Below are 22,161 nucleotides of genomic sequence, written 5' to 3' on the forward strand. Positions count from 1 at the left end.
CTACCAGCAGAAGATTCAGTGACTGGCACCACAGTAGGAGATTAATCTTCTCCTCAAGGATAAAAGAACAAGCACACTGCATCGTGATAGATATCACTCGCCTTAATCCAATCACTCTGTGCTCTGTTTATTGCCTCACCCACCATCACATCCTGTACGTCAAGAAATGAACAAATATTAAAGCAGACAAGTGCTGTGTTGAATAATGTATTGGCTTTATAAGCTCCTGCATGTTAATGCTGCTACCCTGCCATTGAGCATTTCCTCTTGTTAACCCCCACCCTGTAAACAGTGTCAATAACTGAAAATAATTCATGGCTATTGATGCAGCCATTATGGCACAGGGATTTGGCAATCGCTGGGTTGTTTAATAAAACCCCAAGACACAAAGAGAGACATAAGTTCTGACTGTCAAAACTACAATGTGCTCATTTTGCACATTGTAGAGTTTGATTTTATACAGGGCTTAGCCCACCTTTGCAGACGTAACAGCATCTACTCTTCTGCTAAAGCTTTACGTTGGAACATAACTATGAGGATTTGATTGCATTCTGCCACAAGAGAACATTGGTGAAGTGAGGTACTAATGTTGGATGATTCTGGATCAGGAACATCACTCCTACTGATGCCAAAAGATATTTCATGGAGTGCATCCAGAGAATGCAATTCTTAACCCAAACCTGGGGTTTTTACACATTTGCCATTGGACATGGTGACACTAGACTCATTGATCAGTGTTCATTTTTATTTTCAGTCATATTGTAAGGAGGTTACACAAGGTATGTGTGCACAACTGAATAATTTGTTCACCTTAAAAAAGCAGAATTTGATGAATGCATTGGTTTCCTCTGGGTGCTCCAGTTTCCTCCCACAGGAATACACATGTTGGTAGGTGGTAGGGCTGTGTATAAATCCATGGGTGGGTTTGTGGGTGACTGTGTGATGTTCTGTGATGGATATGGGTCCAATGACATTGTTTAGACTCTGGACCCACCATGACCCTGTACAGAAAGAAGGGCTTACAGAAAATGCATGGATTATCCAAAAATTCAAATTTAATATCCATTTAGTTAAAGAGGGGTAATCTCTGCAGGAAATCACCCAGCATGTCTTCTCACTTTTTTAACAACTCAAAGTTCTGAAATCCTGTTCCTGTGTGACCTGGAACACCATTTCAGTGAATTTTAAGTCGTTTATAATATAGATAATCCTAATTATGTGAGAAAAGCCCAGTGATTCATATTGCAGGTATGGTTACTGAAGTTTGGCTCTAAAGCTCCCTTCTATAAATCAGAACAAAATACAGAACAATTAAAAAGCCCAACAGATATAAAAAGGGGAAGGTGTCAAATTAAAACGTCAGTTATGATCAATTACACAGGTGAGAAACTAGTCTCTGTCTAACTGAGAAACTTGTAAATCACCAATGAAACAGAGTTTAATAAAGCTCCAGAAAGGGAATAATTACAACACCTTAGCTTGCTACAAATATTTGTATTCACGAGAAGAGATATATTACAAAACATCATATTTATGTTCATTTTCACAGGAATGTTGACGTCATATGGTTAAGATTAGCACTGCTGCTCTTGAACAGTCTGTATTATCTCAAATTAAAAGTAAATTTGTTAATAAATATATAAACCTAAATAAGCCAATGAAAATAAAACCATAGTGCCCTCTTTCAAATCAAATCTGTGTTGCAACTTTATCTATAATGCAGCAGTAAAGTCAGTAAAAATGTTTTTTCTTCACTTTAAAAGCTCTTTCATTTTCTAATAGAAAATCCTTTAAACTGCTACAGTCACACACACCTGTCCAGCTGCTTCACCATCAAACTGTCCTCACTCCAACACTGTAAATGGATAAATATCTGGTTTCTTCTCTTTTTGTGCTGTGGTGGCTCTAAAGGTTGAGATTATATTGTAAACCAAATGCACACCTGTGCTTTACTTGTCTTCAGTGCCCCTTGAACCTGCTGCAACATAAGACCTCCTGAAACACACACTCTGTCTCTCTGTCTGAGATATCCCCTCATGCTTATCTATCTAAACTGGAAAAAAGGGAAATTCACTCTTACTCAGCTGTGCTATCTGTCTCTCTTTTCTTTTTAAGCGTGGTTTCGATATCCTTCTCCCAGTAGCCAACATCTCCATTAAAGAATTTTTCAGTGCCCTCATGAAAACTCATAGCCCCCCTCTGAAACTCAGAAGGGATTCTTTCAAGAAGTCAGTGGAAATCGTGTTAAAATATCACAATTTTGAACATTAGAATCAGAACATTTTTGCAGTGACAAGACATTTTAAGATAAAGGAGTGCTTAAAGGAAAGAAGGTAGAAGTAATTAAAGTTGAGAAAAGGGTCACGATATGATGGCTTTAAGCATTTTAAACATAAACTTAGTAAAACAAGTTATACAAAACAAAGTAAAACAAAGATATATTCCAGCTTCTGATGTACTTGTCAGCTGCAATTTGATTCTTTTAATTTCATACCATTAAGAGGAACAGAATTTTCACCTTTTTTAAAATACAAGAATTGTGGACACGAACTTTCATCTAAATAAATACAGCTATTATAATCTCCATAGTAAAGCATAAAATAAAATGGGCCACTATAAAGCAGCCTCACATGAGCATAATATCTTTCCCACTGCCAAGTGTTGGCTAGAGGCTAACCAACTCTGGAGAAGTGTTCTCTCGGGTAATCAAGCAGCATACAGTATCTTTAGAAGGAATTAGACTGATTCAGCACTATTTACACTGGCACCTGTCCTCACCAATGCTTCTGTGAATGAATAGCTGTAAATCCTCACAGAAATGATCTAAAATCTAGTGTAAGAAGTTTACTTAGAAGAGTACCTCTGCATGTGCTTTTTTAAAGTGTCAGAGGAAATTGTCTAACTCAGGGTTTAGAAAAATGTGTTCATATTACAAGCGCAACTCATAACTCATTGGTAAGATTTTGAAGGAAAAGGCTTCTGAAGCTTCTTAAGCTGATGAATAGTCAGTGACTCTGTGACAGGATCAGAGCATTTTAGAAGCTTGCTTAACTCAACAGCCAACACATTTTTTAAAGTTAAATCATTTCCAAAAACAAGGGCATTGTGTTTCAGTGATTGTCAAAGCTATTTGATTTTTACCTGTGAAAACTGATGGCACATTTACTTCATCTTCAGGATGTTTACAATTTTGAAAAGAAAAAAAAAGCCTATAGATACATCTTTGAAAGATTTATCTTCAGATTTTTTTCAGATTTTCTTTTCGAATGTAAATAGCAAAAGCAAATAAGAAACATTAAAAAACATAATAAAACATATTTTACCATCTTTTTAGAATTTTGTTTTCAGCACAGAAAGTCTGAGACCCTGTAAAATTTTCTATTTCACATTACACTGATATAAATTACTTACTCTATTACTTATTTACTCAATTAAGCAGAATTTTTTTTAAAATCCCAATATACATATATCAGTAGTTAGCAATAAAATTAACTGTGGCAAATATGGCTCACATTTTTATTAAAGTTGGCTATTTTAAAATAGACTATTATTTTCTGTTATTACTTCAGACACACACACCCTAATGTTTCTTAAGGGGTTCTTTATTAAAGATAAGTTGTTCTATAAAGAACCAAGGACACATTGAGTGATGTTTGGCCAGTTACAATTCTCCTTAGCCATAATGGAAAGCCTGTTTTATAAAGAGCCTTTTTAAAAAAATTTACATAGCACCAAAAAACATTTTTAAGAAACATTTGGCTAACCTTTGTATGTATGAAATGCATCTCTGCAAGGTGATATGTAATGCAAATAAAACTATAATATCTCCGTCTTTAAATAGTTCTGAGTCCTTGGTGGTTGTCTGTGGGTTTGGAAGAATACTTTGCTTTGTTGTTTGGCCTCATGGTCACCCATACACACAGCTACAAAGATGAAGGACCCTCCAATCACCAGCAGGAATCCAGAAAACCAGGCAGAGAACATGGCTTCTCCATACTCCCAGCGCGGCATCACATCCGGCAGAGACTCGTCCCAGAACTCCACGACCATCACATAAGCGATCAGAGAGACTGGAGCTAAAGTAGTGACCCCTGAAATCCAGATCAGAATGCCCCCAACAATAAGAAGCATCCTTTTGACTTTCTCTCTGCCCTGTCCAATCTCGACACCTTCAAGGCCGAAAAAAGCAGCCGCCACTCCCAGTAAACCACTAGCGATGGATAAGCACATGAGTATCCGTGATGCTAGAGTGACTGGGGGCAAAGCTAGCAAAGATTCAAAGGCTTTACAGTGCAGGCCAACTTCTTCTGTAAAGATGCAAGTGTGCCAGAGACCCTCGTACCAGTTCTCCATTTCATTCAAATCAGAGTTCATTGTCTTCCACAGTGGCAAGAAGGTAGTGATAAAGGTGCTGACTAAACCTCCAAAAGACACAAAGAGTGATGTCCTCTGCATGAGCTTTGTCGTCAGCAGCACCATCTTCCTGCTCCTCTGGTTCTTCTTTCCTCTCTTTCTGGGGTCTGTCCACGTTGTACACTTGGCTTGAGCTAATGATCCAATCTTGTGAGCTACCCCTCCTACTCTAAAGGCCCAGCCCAGGTCTCATGGTCAAAATCTTTAATAACCAAAGCACCCATTCACTTGCAGGTAATCCTTAAGCATTTGTCCCTCCCTCCACAAGAGCCGTTCTGTTCGCTCAAAGTGATGAATATCATCGCAGAGCACAATAAGAGCTTTTTAAAAGAGGTGAAATAAGATATGGTCCAGATTTGAGTCCAACGTGAGGAGCCTCCGCAGGGGAGAAACATGAGCAGTTCGAGAATGAAGACACAAGCAGCACAAAGAGAGGGCAGAGAGAAATTCCAAAACCAGAAGTTTTCTGAATGCAGTCTCATTTGCTGCCTTATTACCAATCACTTCCTGACAATCTCTGTATTCAAGCACCAAACACACCTTTCCTTGTGGTTTGTCCTTGAATATGCAACATGAACAGCACTTGCTCATGTATACATAATGCAAGTGAAGGCATTTGGATTTGCACTGAATGCATTTGCAAACAATGATTTTAATCCTCTCATCTGGGACAAAATTATATAAGACACTGGAAAGTTTTATGGCAATCAGCCAGGAGAACATTTCTGTAGGTATTCTATACATATTGTTTCTTTATTACAGCTTCCAGTATTTCTCAGACTTAAATCTGTGAGCTGTTTTCTCACAGTGGAAATTCATACATGTAATTTTCTAAGAAAAGAAAATGAAAGCCTGATTTAAAACTAAATAAATAAATTGGGGCTGTGCCAGGTCTTAATAATTGTGTCCTATTTTTTATGTATTTTAATCTATGGCTGTAATATATTTTAAAATGTTTTGAACTAATTTTTCTTCACATATTTTTCTCTGATTATCTTGCATATAATCTCAGAAATATCTTGTGAAAAATAAACAAATCTTACAGCTGTTTTAAAAGGAAATAAATATAGATATCTTGATATTCTGCTCATTCCTTTGCATATAAATGTCTGTGTTTTGGTTTAAACTGTGGTTAATATTATAGCACAGGCTCTAACTTATGAGTTTAGGTTTTTCATATTTTTTTTAATTGACCACCACTATTTCTTATGAAATGCCTCTTCATAAAAGTTCAATAAAACCAAAACTTATTTAACTGACCTTGTGGTATCTTTTGCCCTTTACACAGAGAGGTCCTTTGTCTGGACTTGTCCTTGTCAAATCTGAGGTAACTGAATCTGCCAAGAGGATGAAGGGTAATATCAGTGGGCAAAGGTCAAGAATAAGATTGTATTGAATAAGTGAATTTGTGCGTGTAGGGGCTTTATTCATTCAAACGCTGTTCCAGAGTCAGGGGTAACTGCTCGACAACAGTTATGCCTGACAACTGCTTTTTAATCAAACCAGAGCCAGGTTTAAAGTTTCAGTTTCTATGACCACTTCTTGTCATTATAGGAGACAATGTATCAGTATATACTGATGATGAAACTGGAAACCTGTCATTATCATCACAGGCTCTTTACCACTACAATAGTAATGATGCAGTAATGAAAATTTTCACTTTTTCAGGAAAAAAAGATGATAGGTCATGGTTTCCTAAGGCAAGTCAACAGTATTTATATGCATATAAATAATAACGAGTTTTGTTTTTTAAAATTCCTTCAAAAATGGCTGCAATCATATGGAATAAACTTATTCTATGAACTGGAGGAATACATGAATAAATGACCCCTTTTTAATTTAGAGCCGATGTTTGTTCCCTTCGTTGTTTTCATGGTTACAATGTGAAGTATTACCTTTAATTAATTACTTAGAGAAATCATAGTTGGGGACAAATATGGTGTTTAAAAATAATCACAATTTGTAGCTACAATAAAATAAATCATTATTATAATAAAAACAGTGTGAAATAAATTGATCACTCTGATTGCGTAAATTGTAAAGATTTAGGCCTAAGGCCTAAGTAGCAAATTACTATTGTTTGGAATGTTAAAAAACAAATAAATACAAAAAACATTAAACAAATAAAAATTAATAATGATTTTAAAGGGTGTGTGTTTGTGTGTATGTGATACAATAAATGATATTTTAAAACTTAATGTAAAATTTCTACCATGATTTTTTAAACTTGGGACACAAAGCTTCCCCTATTTGAAGAATCACCCATTTACACAATTTTTCTTAAACACGTATTGTAAGAATAAGCCGTAATTATTGTTCAAATATATGTAGACATACTTAAGTTAATATTATGCTAGCTGCTTGCTAAAATCCTGTCGTCATGAGTCATGACCCCATTTTGATTCGACATAGGCGTGCGACAGGGCCAAATGTTTAACTTGTTCTTGTTTTGCTCTGTATAACCTCGTCTTTGCCCTCTGTCGTGAACGCGGGTTCAGCAAGTCACAGACAAGATGATACCATGCTAAAACCTCTTGACAAAGTAAGCCGAGAAAAATCAAAATGACCCGTTTTATGCACATTTATTTCACTTTGTAATGCAGGCTTGTTTTTTTATGTCCACTTCATTTAATCAGCAGATACATTCATTACATTTTTAGAATGTGTTGTACCCAAAATAAAGATAAAAAGCATATTGAGGGTTTTTTTTCGTGTGAGACGTTTAATATATAAACGTGTTGTTTTTTGTTAAACTACAAATTTATCCATTCAATTCAGTGGTCTAAGGGAAAGAGAAATTTCCATAATTACACAGTGTGTCTCCAAATCTCATACCAGCCCAGTGCCAGTGCAGTTGAAATATATTCTGGGAAGGACATTTTACTTTCCATTTCTAGACTCTAAATCACTGTACAAGCCAACACTTCCAGTTGTGTCACTGTGAGAAATGATCTTATTCGTCTGTGGCCCTCCTGATGCTAAGATGGAAGTGATGATAGCCAATACTAAAGCTGTTCTGTGACTTTGGGTGGCCTGATTGCCCAGCAGGTCCAATTGCACATTCTGGCAGAGAGCTTTAACAAGACCTGCTTCTAAACTAAAGAAGGCCCTTTGTGTCCCTTTCCAAAAGCTCGCTTTCATTCCATCTTCCGTTTCATCCACTCTATCCAAGGGTCAGCAGAGATCAGAAAGCAGTAGAGGTAGAAAGATGGCCATCACCTGTTCAAAATGACTGTTTCTGAGTTGTTTCAAAGCTTTTTTTCTGGTCCTTTTGTTAATCTGTGCACCTCTTAAACTTTTCATTGTCTGAAAATGTCTCAATAAGTGGAGCAATAGAAGTGACAAAAAATATAGAGCGATATCTTGTCCTTTCAAAATGAAGAATATTTTGTACTGTTCTGACAGCAAAGATTTAAGTAAGATATTTATTTCAAGCTGTTTAAATGGTTAATTAACAAAAAAAAGCTATGTAGTAAGTTGTCCTTTATTGTATGGTCACAGTATATAAATGACACATCAGCACATATGCATATACAGAATGTCATGTGGATTACAGTCACACAATGACAGCAAAACCACTGTTGATAATACAGCCAAACAATAAAAGCTTTATAAATAAATAGATCTGCATTTTTCATATTTACATGGTGCAGCATATATTTTAAAAAAGAGATTAAAAAGCAGTAAAAATTATCTATTAGTTTTGCAGTTAGTATCAACAGAACTTAATACTTCTTTTGGCAAAGACTCATCTGTTACCATGACAAATATTTGTTTTATTTAATTTCACATTTGTGAAAAAAAAAAATCATTGTCAGTCTGTTAGCAGAGTACTTATACTATTAAATATGTCACGACAGATTGTTCACTTTTGTAAGTGACCACACAGAGTTTACGTAACAGAGTTTATGTGTGTAATGTATATTCTTCACTTATCAGTCCAGAGGTACCCATCATTAAAGCATTATGCCTCAAAAATTCCATCTATAAAAATTTGCAACTATACATCATGTAGTGCCTCCCAGTGTCTACACAAAACCTACATTATTGGACCATTCTGATTATGATCATTTACTGGAATGATAAACAGGATATAAGGAAAATAGGCATGGAAAACAAAAGATAAAAAAATGATAATTTACATGAGATGGTTGAATAAATGAAGAGGGAAGAAGACATGCCTATATGTCGGAGCTCATTTCAGCACATTGTTTATCTGATATGTGTGATGCCAAAGACTCTATGATGTCCAACAGCAGTGCCTGGCTGAGCGATCGCAGGTTGGGGAGCTTGGACACCTTTGGGGGAAGGAAGGAGAGCAACACAAAATAAACAAACAGTAAACAAAGCAATACACTGCAAAACAGGTGTGCGGGGCAACACAAGGATACACAAGCAAATAAAACAGCCAAAAATGCTAATAATGAAATTAATTTGGAATAGGGCAATTTTGTTTCAGCAAGTGGGAGTTTCATGCTCCATGCAGCCACTTTAATTACTACATACATTGTGAAACACAACAGCATTTATCTCTGTAATTACAACCATGATTTCCATATATATTTTACCCTGATATTCAAATGTGGACACTCCAACACATCTGAACTTGGCCATTGCCTTCTGTTGATCAGATTATTCATGGTATTTATTGAGTAAAATGTATGGATGTGAAGAGATGGACTAGCCATGGTTAGGGAGCCAGCACACCTTCAGTGCACCGGTCAGCAGCACACCCACCTTAATAAACTGGTGCACTATAATATGTAGACAGTGCTTCTTCATATCCAGAGCCTGGGTCTTATCAGCTGCTTCAAGTATCTAAAAACAATACAAAGAACATTTCAGAGGATAAGATGATTTAAAAAGGTGCATTTGCTTGTTTGTTTTTTCCAGAAAAAAACACTGATCTCAAACTGACAACAATGTAACAAAGTCAAAGAATAGACACTTACACACAGAATATGCCACTTATAATCAATAGTTCATTAAAAAGTTAAAAGACAATCAAGAACAAGTTATACAACATCACTGCACAAATGTACAGGGATTGGAAAATGAAACTGAAACACCTGGTTTTAGACCACATTAATTAATTAGTATGGTGTAGGGCCTCCTTTTGCGGCCAATACAGCGTCAATTTGTCTTGGGAATGACATATACAAGTCCTGCACAGTGGTCAGAGGGATTTTAAGCCATTCTTCTTGCAGGATAGTGGCCAGGTCACTACATGATCTCCCACATGGGAGATGTTCAACTTCACTTTCATGTTCATCAAACCAAACTTTCATCAGTCTTGCTGTGTATATTGGGGTATTTTCATCCTGATACACAGCACCGACTTCAGGATACAATGTTTGAACCATTGGATGCATATGGGTCTTACTGGGGCAATGTGCAATTAATGAAGATTGGCCAGCAGGCTGGTCCAATTTAGCCATGAAACCTCCCACACTAAAATGGCAGGTGTTTCAGTTTCATTGTCTAACCCCTGTAGTAATGTGTTCCATGAGGTGCTTTGCAAAAAAAAAAAAAAAAAATCAATAAATAAATTAAACATTTACATGTGCATGTTTATAACAGATGTGCATCATTTGGAGGGCAATTTATTGTAGGCCTACCTGCAAGACATTCTCCACAGTAACATTCATCTCCAGATTTTGCTTGCAATACGCCTGTAGTCTGTTGTTGGAGAATCCATAGTAATATGGGGCTGAAAACAGGTACCTGTGTTCAGGTTAAGGATTATAATCTAATGTATTCTACACACGTAGAATATATGCATTATGACTATCACAAAACCATTGATTTTATTTAGGTTCTCATATTTAATATTTAAAACAGGCTTACACAGAAATGTACACCCCAACATACCTCCAAAATAATCAATTAAACAGCAGCACCGCTATGCATAAACTGAAAAGAGTATCTACTACTGACTACTATGAATTGGCCACTGTTTGGAAGGATACAGTGAGTCCTCTGGGGGCATATTAACATCTCCATAATAAATGTAGCGAAGCATGGACTCAAATGCCTGTTTGCTGGGCACCATCTCTCCTATGGAAATGTTTACCTGCCCATCCTCAGGCATAAATGATCGGAACATTGCTTCAAAATAACTGTCAAGAAACAAAAACATTAGTGCAAATTAGGAATAAATCATTAAAATAAGGGCTTTTGGGGTTTAAACGAACATCTACTATTGTGGGTAAATGTGGTTCTCTTGTTTGTTTACGTTCAGAATTGCAGCATCTTTTAAGATGGGGGGGGGGACGTTTTATGTACGTGGCTAAAGTGGGCTGTACGTTTTTTTTTACCCCTCTGTTTCAATTACTACAGTAGCTGTAGTAGTAGAAGTTATTTCATTTAGTAGCAGTTTCTGACCGCTGTACTTTCATGCACTTAGCGATCTTCCAAATTTAAGAGTACAAAATTACAGCCAAAATAAGTAAATATTACCCAACTATGGAGCAAGTATAGAGCAATATCCTCATTTTGGTTAATGCTTTTCAAGGTTTGGAGGGCTCTTCTTTGTCTAAAAACCTCCAAAATGCAGTTTTTCCGCTGTAAGCAAAGACAGGAATCCTAGCATACTTAGTTCATTTTTTTAACCATTTACATACCCTGGGGCTTTGTAAACACATTAGACTGTTTCAAATATTCTCAGACTTGAGAGCTAACAATTAGTGTGGAAACATCCTCAGAATTTCAAAAGAAGTGTTTTCAATTAAAATCGTGAATGATTTTGATCGCATGACCATGTTTAAATGGCACTCATGCGTTCCATTTTATTTTATTTTTTTAATCTTACTTATATTCAGAGTTAATGTCTGCAGCACTTTGGTCAACCACATTTTTTTTAATCTGCTAAAGAAATTAAATTGGTGAATGGATTTTTGAGGAAAGGTATACGAATATTTTCAACTGTTCCCCTACTTTGATCCCAATGTACCTCCTTTTCCAACCCACCTCTTAGTTCTATTTATAAAATGGGCACTGGCCAAACAAATTTGTGTCAAATTGGGGAAAACATAAAATGATGAAAGCCATGGGAAATGGGAATGCCAACTTTCTAAGGTAGGAAAAAACTAAGTTGAAATGAGTTGTAAACTTAAAAAAAAAAAAAAAAAAACAGTATGATTAGATAACTTTAGTGTTTTGCTAGCTAGTTTGTTTTCACTTGTCATTGATTTCTCCGCACACAAAAAATCATGGGTTTTGGGAAAAGGTTTAAAAGCAACAATGCTCTTATTTGTGGCAGATTTCACCACAATCCAGCACCATAAATTGAACTAGCTCTCTCCAGCTATGAATTCTTGTTAATATCTGCCTGCCCTTATGAGTCCAAACAGTTAAAGTACTCTGTGGGATTAAATAATTTGTGTGATGTGTACGGTGTTTTATACCTGGAGCGGGCTGCCAGTATGGCTTTATGAGCTGGCCGAGGGTGACCATCCAGCAACAAGATGATGTCACAGAACTCCAGGCCTGCCCCTTCAAGATAAGCCTTCATGTCCTGTACCAAAGATGTACCTATACAGCAAAGCACAAAACCAAATACAATTATAACTGCTCAGGTCAATGGAAATGAACTCAGAATTTATGTTCAGTGGCAGTTATTTAGGTCTGAGTGTATGTAGCTTTGTGTTTATGTTCATACCTATATCCCCTGGCTGGTCAGAATAGACTCTAGGAGGTGGCTGCTGTTTTCTTCTCACTATCTCTACAATGAGAGGAGTAGAAAGGTGCTCAAATTCCTTTGTCATTATCACCTGGTTAAAGTGGCTCTCCTTTACCACAAAATTAAGGCAATGTTCCTGTAGAAACAAACACATTCTTTTCAAAGAATGAAAAGAAAATATCTTGCATGACATCAGTAAAGCTGAGACTGTCAGTTATGACCCAAGAGGCAGTTTACATTTAGTTTATGGTATTAAAGTACTAAATATGTCACAGCAACCTTTTTTATTCTATATTTACAAGCTACATCAGTGCCATCATCAGTGAATGTTCTGCTTGGTTTTAGTATATGGAAATAATTCAAGATCCTGGAAAGCCCTTTTCTTTTCTACCCTACAGCGAAAGAGATATGAGACACCTAACTAGCTTCTATAAGTTACCTCAGTGAAAAGTCTTGGCATCGTGTGTTTCTGGTTGGTGTTAATAGCACTTTAATCATTTCCTCACCTTGAGCTGATCAAGCTGAAGCTTGTTTGCATTCTCACACACACTGAGGACATTCTGCAGGTCCACAGAAGCTTCAATGTACTGCACACACAGCTGCTCCAGCCGGGATAGTTTGAAACTCAGGGCAAGTTTATACACATCCATAATCAACAGGACATCTTGAACATGGCCTGGACAAGTGACAAGTAAAAATGAGCATCACATCTGTTAGCATGCATTATTACAGTAGTAGACAGTAACCAAGTAAATGTAATTTGTTAGTGTACTTAAGTAGTTTTTCTGTACTTTACTGAAGTATTTCCATTTCCACTTCAAAGTCAAATATCTTACTTTTTACTGCACTACATTATGAAAATCTCCTGTTTCTTTTGGTTTATGTGTTGGTAAAACCATAACATGTCTGAACAAATCTCTCAGCTCTGCACAGCTCTCTGTGGTGCACCGTTGCCAAGAGACAGATACAGTCGGAGCGCTAAAACAAGCGAACCTCAAGTTTCTTTGAGACTGTGGTATCCAACCCAATGTCTCTGGCTGTGAATTTGCTGCTGTTTGCAGTCTCTGTAGTGTGGAGGAGTTCATATTATTGGACTTCCTCAGTTCAACTTGATCCATTTTTGTCTGACTGCGGACCAATCACAGTCATTAGCTATATTTCTGGAGAGGTGAAAGTCAAGCTATGGCATAGGGTTCGGTTTGATGTGTGCCCCACAGTGTAGGTTTGAAGCAGAATCATAAATTGGGCTTAATACTTAGGAGACAGCGACCTCTGTTAGTTTGGAGGGGAAATACCATGGGTGTATATGACAGTTGATATAACATTTACTGTAATAACCTTTGGCCATTTCTGTTGTGTTAATCAGTGTCAGACTAATTATTGACATTCTACTAAAAGATTGATGAACCAAGAGTGACACTAGAGTGATAATATAACTTTACCTTCAAATATACTTAAGTATCAAAAGTAAAATATATTTGTACTTTTACTCAAGTGGAAATCTAAATTGAGGACTTCTACTTTTATTACTGGAGTAATATTTTATATTGACTATCTGTACTTTAACTCAAGTACGTGGTTTGTGAACTTTGTCCACCACTGATTATTTACATGAACACACAACAGATTCTGTGATTTTAGTCTACTTTTCTGGCTACATCAGTAATATTGGCATTGTCAAGGACAAAGAAAGGACTAAACTGGCAAGATAGTTATGGATTTTATTCAAAGACCAAACTAGCAAAGGCAACAACTACAATGCTGTTGCACTGTTGTGTCTGATCCAGTTGTTCCAGTGTAACACACCAACATCAAGTCAGTGTAAATACAGTCCTGAGAATGATTCACCTCCCGCAACATGGTCCAGACTATGGTGAGCAGGCTAAAATTGAGCTAACAAAGGATGCAGTGCAACTGAGGGATTGAAACTAATGTGCATCTACTATATATAGTAAACAAGGAACTGGTTTTAATTTTATTTTATGACTGGAGAACAGAATGTAAAGTATAAAACTAAAGCATTCAAAGTACTTTGAAAATGTCCAATTAAATTTGTTTTAGCCTAAAATGACTGCACTTTGTATGAAGTATTATTAGTTTTCTATTATATATGTCCCACTGAAAGTATAACCTTTTTAAAGAGCATACTGAAGGCCTACCTCTGCGAGGATACTGGATCTTATCAGTGTAGAGGAACTGCATCAGCACCTCAAACGGTTGAGCCTCCGCTTCCCTGATGGAAACCTCCAAGAGAGGAGGGCCTCCTGAAGACTTGCAATCCTTTTGTTTGCCTACTCCTGACTCCTCATCATCCTCACCTGCCTCCAGTTTACTCTTCTACGGAGAGAGAGGGGAAGAGAAAAAAAAAAAAAAAAAGCACAAATTAATGAACTTCAAAAACTTTTTATATCTGTGTTACTAAGCATTAATGCATTCCAATGCATTTCCACATAAAACACAATTTAAATATAATAAGTACTCAAGAGAGTTTTATATAGTACCAGTCAAAAGTATGGACATCTTCTCATTGGTGGATCCAGGCTATTCATTGTAGAGAACTGTGTATCAGCCCCTACCTCTGCACAACAAAAGTTAAGGTCTCAAACACATTAAGGCTACAAATGAACTATTGAAGAGGCCAAAGCTGTTCACTGAAAACTATTCCAGGTGACAACCTCATGAAGCTGACTGAGAGAACACCAAGAGTGTACAAAGCTGTCATCAAAGCAAAAAGGCGGCTACTTAGAAGAATCAAAATTATAAAACATTCTGGTTTGTACATTTACTACATAATTCCATATGTGTTCCGTCATAGATTTAATGTCTTCCATATTCATTTACAATGTAGAGGAGAAAAAAAAGGAAATACATTGAATGAGAAGATGTCCAAACATTTGACTGGTACTGTACATTCACAATATGTGGAAAATGGCTCAAAACAAAAGAAACCCTCCCTGAATGGGTGTGTCCAAACATTTGACTGCTACTGTAAATATGAATGAAACCAAAATAAACTTACATAGTTAAATGCTGCATTTATATATAATTTAAAAAATAAAAATCACACGGTAATAAATAAAGTGGAATAATGTGTACAAAATACATTTTAAGCAAACCTGTTTCTGTCGATCTCTTGCCTGGAGAATCTTCTTCCTCAACCATTGGCAACGTGCTGTTACAATGGCAATATGTCCTAGAACCCTCTCTTCACTCTAGAGTCAGCAAGTGAGAGAAAGTGATAGCTATACTAATGAGATTAATTTAGAAGGCATAAATATCATTGTTACTCATAATAACATAATAATAATTTTTGAAAAATTAAATAAAATAATGGTCAGAAAAGCAGTCTTGGGACTGGAAGGCAGCTGGTCCAATTCCCACAACCGGCAGGATAACTGGGGGTGGTGTATATATGCGTGAGTGTTCACTGCAACAGATGTGTTTAAATGTGAAAGACGCATTCCGTTGTATGTTGTATAATGACAAAATAACTGCATGTATTAAGGCTCAAGAAAAAGGCAAATTTATGTTGTTATCCTTCTTTATTTAAGAAATGACCTTGAACTTCAAATAGCAAAGAACAATTTAATGCCATTTTATCATCAAATACCAACCTCTCCTAAAATAAACTCCACATCACAGAACAGTCGGTTCTCCCACAGCTTGCCATAGTCTTCATGAAGGGTGCATTTTGGATAAGAAGAAAACTAAAAGAAGCAAAACAAAGCAATAAACATCCATGTGCTGGAAGACAATATAAAGATGTATCAAGCAGAGGAGCAAGTGGATACTGAGTTATGGATCCATGCATTCCAAATTTAAGCAACGGTGTACAGTTGAATCTAGGCAACATCTCTTCTAGAAAATAACTTCTGAATATATCATATTGATAAACAGATTTGAGTTTTAGGGGTTCAAATGATGACCATAGTGGGACTTCAAATTATTAATTTGATTAAAATCATTAACGTTACGTTAATAAAAAAAAGTTTTTTTTTTTAAATGCTAATTATGTTTTAACCATTACAAGTAATTTTAATACTTTTGATCAAGCTTTTCCTGTAAATTTCATATTCTGTTAAACATAACTTGACAACAAACTATGGTCATCAATAGACTGCTTCTAAAACAAGAAACCCAGCAGTGTACTGCAAGCATCAATGGGACAGTTTATGTAGACTCTTATATAAACTGCTCACCTGAAATCTGTACATCTCTCCACTGCGAACATTGTTGTCAACCGTCCCTCCAAAGATGTACATAGCATCGTGGATTACTGCTGCTGCATGGAACAGTCTTCCACTGGGCATCTAGGAATACATGTGACACGTTGTGTGTCATAATACAAAACACTGTCCATTTTCAAGATTGTATATATACAATTGTGCACGAAAAGGTGTATACAGAATTTTCTGATGTTTACCTTTTTGTCCAGTCTTCATAAAAATAACTTAAACTAGCTGATTATGCCTGATGCTCAAGGACCCAAAGAAAAAAAAAAACCTTACAAACGTGAAACAAATACATTTTTCCAACATTAATAATTTTCAACGTACCATGATAATAAGCAAATGATTTATGTATGTAATTGAAATAAAGTGTTTTATGCAGCTGCTACCTCTAGGGGTAGCAATGACGAATGTGGATTTTCTAGACCAGTAAACAAAGTTGTTGACGATACGGAAAAGGTTTACTCCATATGAAGTTCTGTTGCTCATGAATAGTATCACTGTCAGACTGTAACGTGTACATCTAAATATGGTAAGTTTACAGGTGAACCAATCTGATATGTATAATGGAATAAAAATAATTTTCACATTATTGGCACACAATATTTAACCTGATATAAGTCTCCCCCCATCTAATTGATGGCATTACCTCACTGTCAGTGCTGGGCTGAATCACCTCCCAGGTCTGAGAGTCCACATCATAGCAGTGGAGCTCATTGGGCAAAGTGTTGTCTGCTGCTCCTCCAAACACATAAAGGTGACGGTCAAATGCTACCATTGTGTGGCCATATCGTCTCTGTGGTGGCGGAGGAGATCCTCTAAGTAAGTGCTCAGTTGGGATACGTGTCCATCTGTAGGGAGCATGAATGAGCATGAGCTATACTCCTCAGAACAGCTTTTCCATTTGTGTAATCCTTAGTATTAGTATTAATGAAAGAGTATACAATTAATGTGCCAGATAACAAAACTAAATTAAAATGTGTGGTTGATGTACTTACATGTGACCTTTAAACTCAAATTGGAAAAGGTTGTTGGTGATTTTAGCACCACTCTGACCAGAGAAAACAAACATCTTATCCCGACACACAGCAACTGGAAAGTTACAGCAAGAAGGAGGAATCTCGCCGCTCTGTTCAATCTGGTGAGAAAAACATGCAGAGACAAATTAACACAGCACTAGTATCAATGTATGACACACACAGACACACACCAAAGCGAATTTTAATACTTCCACCATCCCCTTAACCTTAGATAATATTTTAAATAACAGTAAATTATAAAAATGTACTGTATACTGTACATTAATATCCAAAGTGCAAGTCCTTTTAACCAGCACTGAAACTTGTCTTTCATTCAAATCATTCTGAATCTCTAATATTGTAAAGATAAGAAGTTTTAGATTGCATGGAGTATGCAAATGTATGATCAGCTTTTTCACCTCTTCCCAGCATGCCTGCTCACGATCTTGAAGGCCGATGGTCCACATGTCATTCAGCCTATGCAAAAAAAGCAAATCAGATATACTCTATCATAGCCTTTATAAACATGCCAAAAAAAAGTAAGGCAATTTGTGTTGGTAGATTATTTCTTTGTTGTAACAATGCTCCTCGGCAATAAAGCTTATGCCTTTGGAAAGCCTGTTAAATTCCCTTTTAAATTGTGCCACATTTGTAAAGAACATGCAATTATGGAATGAGCAGTAGAACTGAGTAAGTAGGTTCTGCCCATGAAAAAATTGCCAAATCCTCTTTTACAACAAAGTGTGTTAAGTGTAGTATACGCCATTTTTAAGCAACACATCCATAAACAACATTGTGACATGTTACAACTCTCAGAACCTTTTATGCAAACATATCACCAAATACATGTGTTTTTGTCAAATGACAGTGTATTTTATGCATGTTATCATTAACTTACCTTGCATTTCCATCATAACCAGCAAAAATCCACAGCTTGTCATTATAGACTGTTGCTCCATGGGCAGACCTGGCGACCAACCTGAAATCACATTTTAAAAGAAACTGTAGAGATACTGAAACTACAAACATTTACCACCCTTTATAAGCAGAATATAAATATCACCACCAACAAACTATGTCCTACCTTCCCTCCACCTTCCACTCTGTCCACTGACCAGTGGCAAATTTGTATTCAAAGAGATCATTTTTGTTCTTCAGGTTGGAGTTTGAGTAGATATCTCCAGTGTACCCACCTAAAATAATATGAACAGTAACGTGCACAGTTCTACGTATAATCCTTCAAGAAAAATTAAAACTACATATAGCAAAAGAAATGAACTGTGCATTACAATGCCCAACTGAACTGTCTACCAAAGGAAACTAGTTTTGTACTGACTGAAAAATGCATCCGTTTAAAACTGAGGAAGGAAAAAACAAATGAAACTAAGCACTGAGTCACAGCTGGACATTAACCACCTGCTGAACAAACACCTGTGTTTCTTCAGACTTAAAACAGATACTTGGTACTAAGGAATCAAGAACATGATAAACAAACTTACATTTAACCTAAGAAAATATAAACAAAAGTTATTTCGGACAAGATTAAGAGTATTAAACTATTAATGCAAGAGCACACTATAGGTATCATTTAAAAACAATGTTATACAATGGGGAATACATCCAGTAATACAATTAAATAAGAGCACTTACCAAACACAAACATGCTGCTTCCATACACTACAGCAGAATGGTGATATCTTGGTGCAGGTGGGGTACCAGTAGTAAAGGCACTGTTTTATTAAAACACAGCAGAGTTATAAAGCAATCATTCATAGTGACAAAGTTAAAAGATCTCATAAGGATCAAAAGAGAATACATGCCACACACTCACCGACACCATGAGCAGTCCTTCACATCAAAGCGCAGTAGGTCATTAAGCATGTTTTTCCTGCAAGTATAACAAAAGCCATTAACATAACAAAAAACATTTGATAGCTACATTATCAATTTTCCATCATTATAAGCATCTTACCCATTGTCCCCTCCAAAAACGTAGATGGCATCCCTGTACGCCACAACTGTGTGCTTGCTGCGTCTACAAAGCGTCACATACAAATCATCACTCTCAAAATAATATTATTAGAAAATAATTTGGTAATAAATAAAACTAATATAATCTCACTAAATGCATAAACTTTCCTAAACATTAAAATAGAACATAGTAATTACTGAATGGTGGCAGAGTACTTATTAACAAATCTTCAATAAGGTTGCTTTTGGGGCTTTTTGCCTCACTATGCCCTGTGCCATAGTTTCATGTGAATAGTTTCAGACTCCAAGCATCTCACCTCTAAGATCAAATATTTTTTCATACATTATCTGGCATATCTGGTATACCTTGACACCACATATGGATGGATATTTGATGGGACAGATTTAGCAAAGCCTTTTACTAAAGACCTTCATTACTAATACAGACTCCAAGGTTGCTTCTACCTGCGGTTTAAAATTAAAACTCTATTGTTTATAATCTGTTTGACTAGAGGAGTATGGGTCCCACTTGTGAGTTTTGGTCCCCTTCAAGGTGTCTTCCTCCAGCTTTGAGGGATTTTTTCCTTGCCACTGTCTCCTGTGGATGGCTCAACTGGAGTTATTAATTTAAAGTGTGGTTTAATTTCCAATTTCTGTAAAAGCTGCTTTGTGACACCATCAGGTTGTAAAAAGCTCTATACAAATAAACTGACTTGACATATTCATAACCAATAAACGTAATCTGTTACTTCAAGGGAGGTAGACGTGTTCCTAAAATAATCACTATACCAGTTCTGTAGAATCTCAAATCAAATCACTCTGAATTAGTTAATTAGACCCATTATAAGGGCAACCATTGATTTTCCTCAATTATGCTTTTTGTTCCCCATTTAGAAACAACCTTACATTAGGATTAATGGCCCGGATGTATAAGGAATTCAGTACTAATAATATTTTACCCAACTTATATATAAATTCAGGAGTACAATAAATACTCTATAAGCTTTCGGATCATTACCTCGCTCCAACAAACTCGTCGCAGGGTGGGAGTCTCCTCCAGCGGTGAACGGTCTCGAAGGGCCCGAAGTTTAGAGTAAGATACTCGACGCTGTCAGAGCAGCTGTGGTCGAAGTCGACACTCGGGGCCACTTTGGATTTACAAGACATGGCTGCAGGAAACCATAACATTCAGTTTGAGCACAAAACGGCGCTGTCTGACGGCAGAGGGAGAACAACACAGCACAGCTCGGCCTGTGTGTGTGGGACGACAGACAACTACAGTTGCTTTCTTAATCGAACTTTACGATTCCACCTTAAATGGTGCAGAAGTAATGTGATCTGCCTCACCATTTAAGGTGGAACGGGAAATCTAAACAAGAATCTGGAGAATACGATTAATGGACAACGCAGCTAGAGAATTCAACACGTTAGCAACTAGTAGAGGCCCGTTATCTCAAAGGGCTATAAGACAGTAAAGCCCACTGTATTCATAATATCATAGTTGTTTTACACAGAACAGATCACGGTTTGACGGTTACAGAGTTTTTTTTACCTTCTCTCAATGCTCCATTCAGAAGGCTAACGTTAGCTAACCTGCGAGTCCCTCCCACGAGTCCTGCACCGGAGCCCTCTCAAAACATCACCCAAGGTCCAACGTATGTTACAGCGAAAGTCTAAAATCACTGGAGTTACTGTGATAACGAATTTAAATCCCATTAAATATCACCCGGCCGCAGGAAAACAATCCCCTCACTCGCCTCCTCTCTGCTGTGGGCGGGGTCTCCGGTGTGATGTCTCTGCGACACTCCACCCTCCGACTGGTGCTCGGCATATCTTACTTCAGTTTATATATCGATATATGATAGGAATTAAAAAATAAATATATTAATAATAGTGGAATTAAAAAAATTAAAAATAAATGAGGAATGTTAAAAAATAAATAAATACATAAAATAAATAAATAAATTAGTTAGTATGGGACATAAAACCAAAAACAAATAAATTCATGTGTGGGGGGGGTGTTATAATATAATTTATAATTTGTATATGTTTGCATATTTTTGTGTATTTATTACTCAATATATATTTTTTTATTATTTACTATTGTTATTAATTCATTTTTTCTGCATTTATATATTTAATTTTGGTTTGATTTACTTATTTATTTTTTTTATTCTCATTATTTTTTTTCATTTATTCATTTATTTCTGTATTTCCTCCTCAATATATGCTAATGAAGGGGGCGTGTTTTCACGCTCAGGCTTAGTATCAAGTCCAAGCTCTGTCTCTGGGAGCATTGGCGCCTCCCTTCCTCAGCTCCATCTCTGGGAGCGGAATATCCGTGAGCAGAGAGCTATCTCTTCCACACGGTCAGTCCCAGTGTTCCATCGAGTTGTGCTATGGGTATGGGCCGACATTACTTTACTGCCGAATACCGCTGATGGAGCAAGACATATACAGTTGATCTACTGCATCAGGCATTGATCAACCCATAAGAATGTTCAGACTATGTGACATCATTGATGGACAGCTCCCTTATTACCATATTAGAACATGGAAAAACAGAAAAAAAATCAATCTGCAAATAAATGAACAAAAATTGAAAAAAAAAATAGTTATAGAAATAAATGAATAAATATTATAATTAATACATAAAAACAAAAATAATAATAAAATAAATAAAAAGCATTTTAATTTATGCAAGGTTTTATTTATTATTTTCTCAGGGTTTTTTTACATTTATTTTTATATTTATTATAATAATTATTGAGGAAATGCATTTTATTGGGTGATTTATTTGTTTATTTATATATTTTTAATTTTGACAATTTTGGTCCTCCATACATGG

General features: G+C 36.3%; 2 protein-coding genes across 4 annotated transcripts; both read right to left on the reverse strand.

Annotated features, from left to right (window-relative positions):
- Positions 1-3,816: 3,816 nt before the first annotated feature.
- Positions 3,817-4,479, reverse strand: LOC136676256 (putative claudin-24). Its single transcript, XM_066653114.1, has one exon. The coding sequence runs from the start codon at positions 4,477-4,479 to the stop codon at positions 3,817-3,819; it is 663 nt and encodes a 220-aa protein (XP_066509211.1).
- Positions 4,480-7,881: 3,402 nt separating this feature from the next.
- On the reverse strand, positions 7,882-21,119 carry LOC136676641 (leucine-zipper-like transcriptional regulator 1). Of its 3 annotated transcripts, none has more exons than XM_066653766.1 (21): positions 21,071-21,119; positions 20,332-20,482; positions 19,315-19,377; positions 19,174-19,230; positions 18,993-19,072; positions 18,427-18,535; positions 18,241-18,321; positions 17,762-17,819; positions 17,322-17,461; positions 16,973-17,174; positions 16,294-16,404; positions 15,709-15,801; positions 15,211-15,306; positions 14,254-14,431; positions 12,601-12,770; positions 12,074-12,230; positions 11,820-11,946; positions 10,383-10,532; positions 10,032-10,137; positions 9,151-9,231; positions 7,882-8,711 (listed from the first exon to the last, which is right to left on the reverse strand). In XM_066653766.1, the coding sequence occupies exons 2-21, from the start codon at positions 20,478-20,480 to the stop codon at positions 8,595-8,597; spliced, it is 2,325 nt and encodes a 774-aa protein (XP_066509863.1). In that variant the 5' UTR covers positions 20,481-20,482; positions 21,071-21,119; the 3' UTR covers positions 7,882-8,594. The 3 variants fall into 3 exon arrangements, with proteins under 3 accessions (XP_066509863.1, XP_066509862.1, XP_066509861.1); XM_066653765.1 differs by lacking the exon at positions 21,071-21,119 and adding an exon at positions 20,866-21,063; XM_066653764.1 differs by lacking the exon at positions 21,071-21,119 and having other exon boundaries at positions 20,332-20,501.
- Positions 21,120-22,161: the final 1,042 nt, after the last annotated feature.

Source organism: Hoplias malabaricus, chromosome X2 (genome assembly GCF_029633855.1).
Source record: "Hoplias malabaricus isolate fHopMal1 chromosome X2, fHopMal1.hap1, whole genome shotgun sequence".
Classification (NCBI taxonomy): Eukaryota; Metazoa; Chordata; class Actinopteri; order Characiformes; family Erythrinidae; genus Hoplias; species Hoplias malabaricus.

Bases quoted from the DNA above. Each gene is read 5' to 3' on its own strand.
- LOC136676641 (XM_066653764.1), bottom strand. From the start codon at position 20,501: ATGTTATGGTTTCCTGCAGCCATGTCTTGTAAATCCAAAGTGGCCCCG. The intron at 14,432-15,210 runs GTTTGCTTAAAA...CTCTCTCCGTAG, and splicing joins CAAGAGATCGACAGAAACAG to AAGAGTAAACTGGAGGCAGG. The intron at 12,771-14,253 runs GTAGGCCTTCAG...TCACTTGTCCAG, and splicing joins GATCCAGTATCCTCGCAGAG to GCCATGTTCAAGATGTCCTG.
- LOC136676256 (XM_066653114.1), bottom strand. From the start codon at position 4,479: ATGGTGCTGCTGACGACAAAGCTCATGCAGAGGACATCACTCTTTGTG.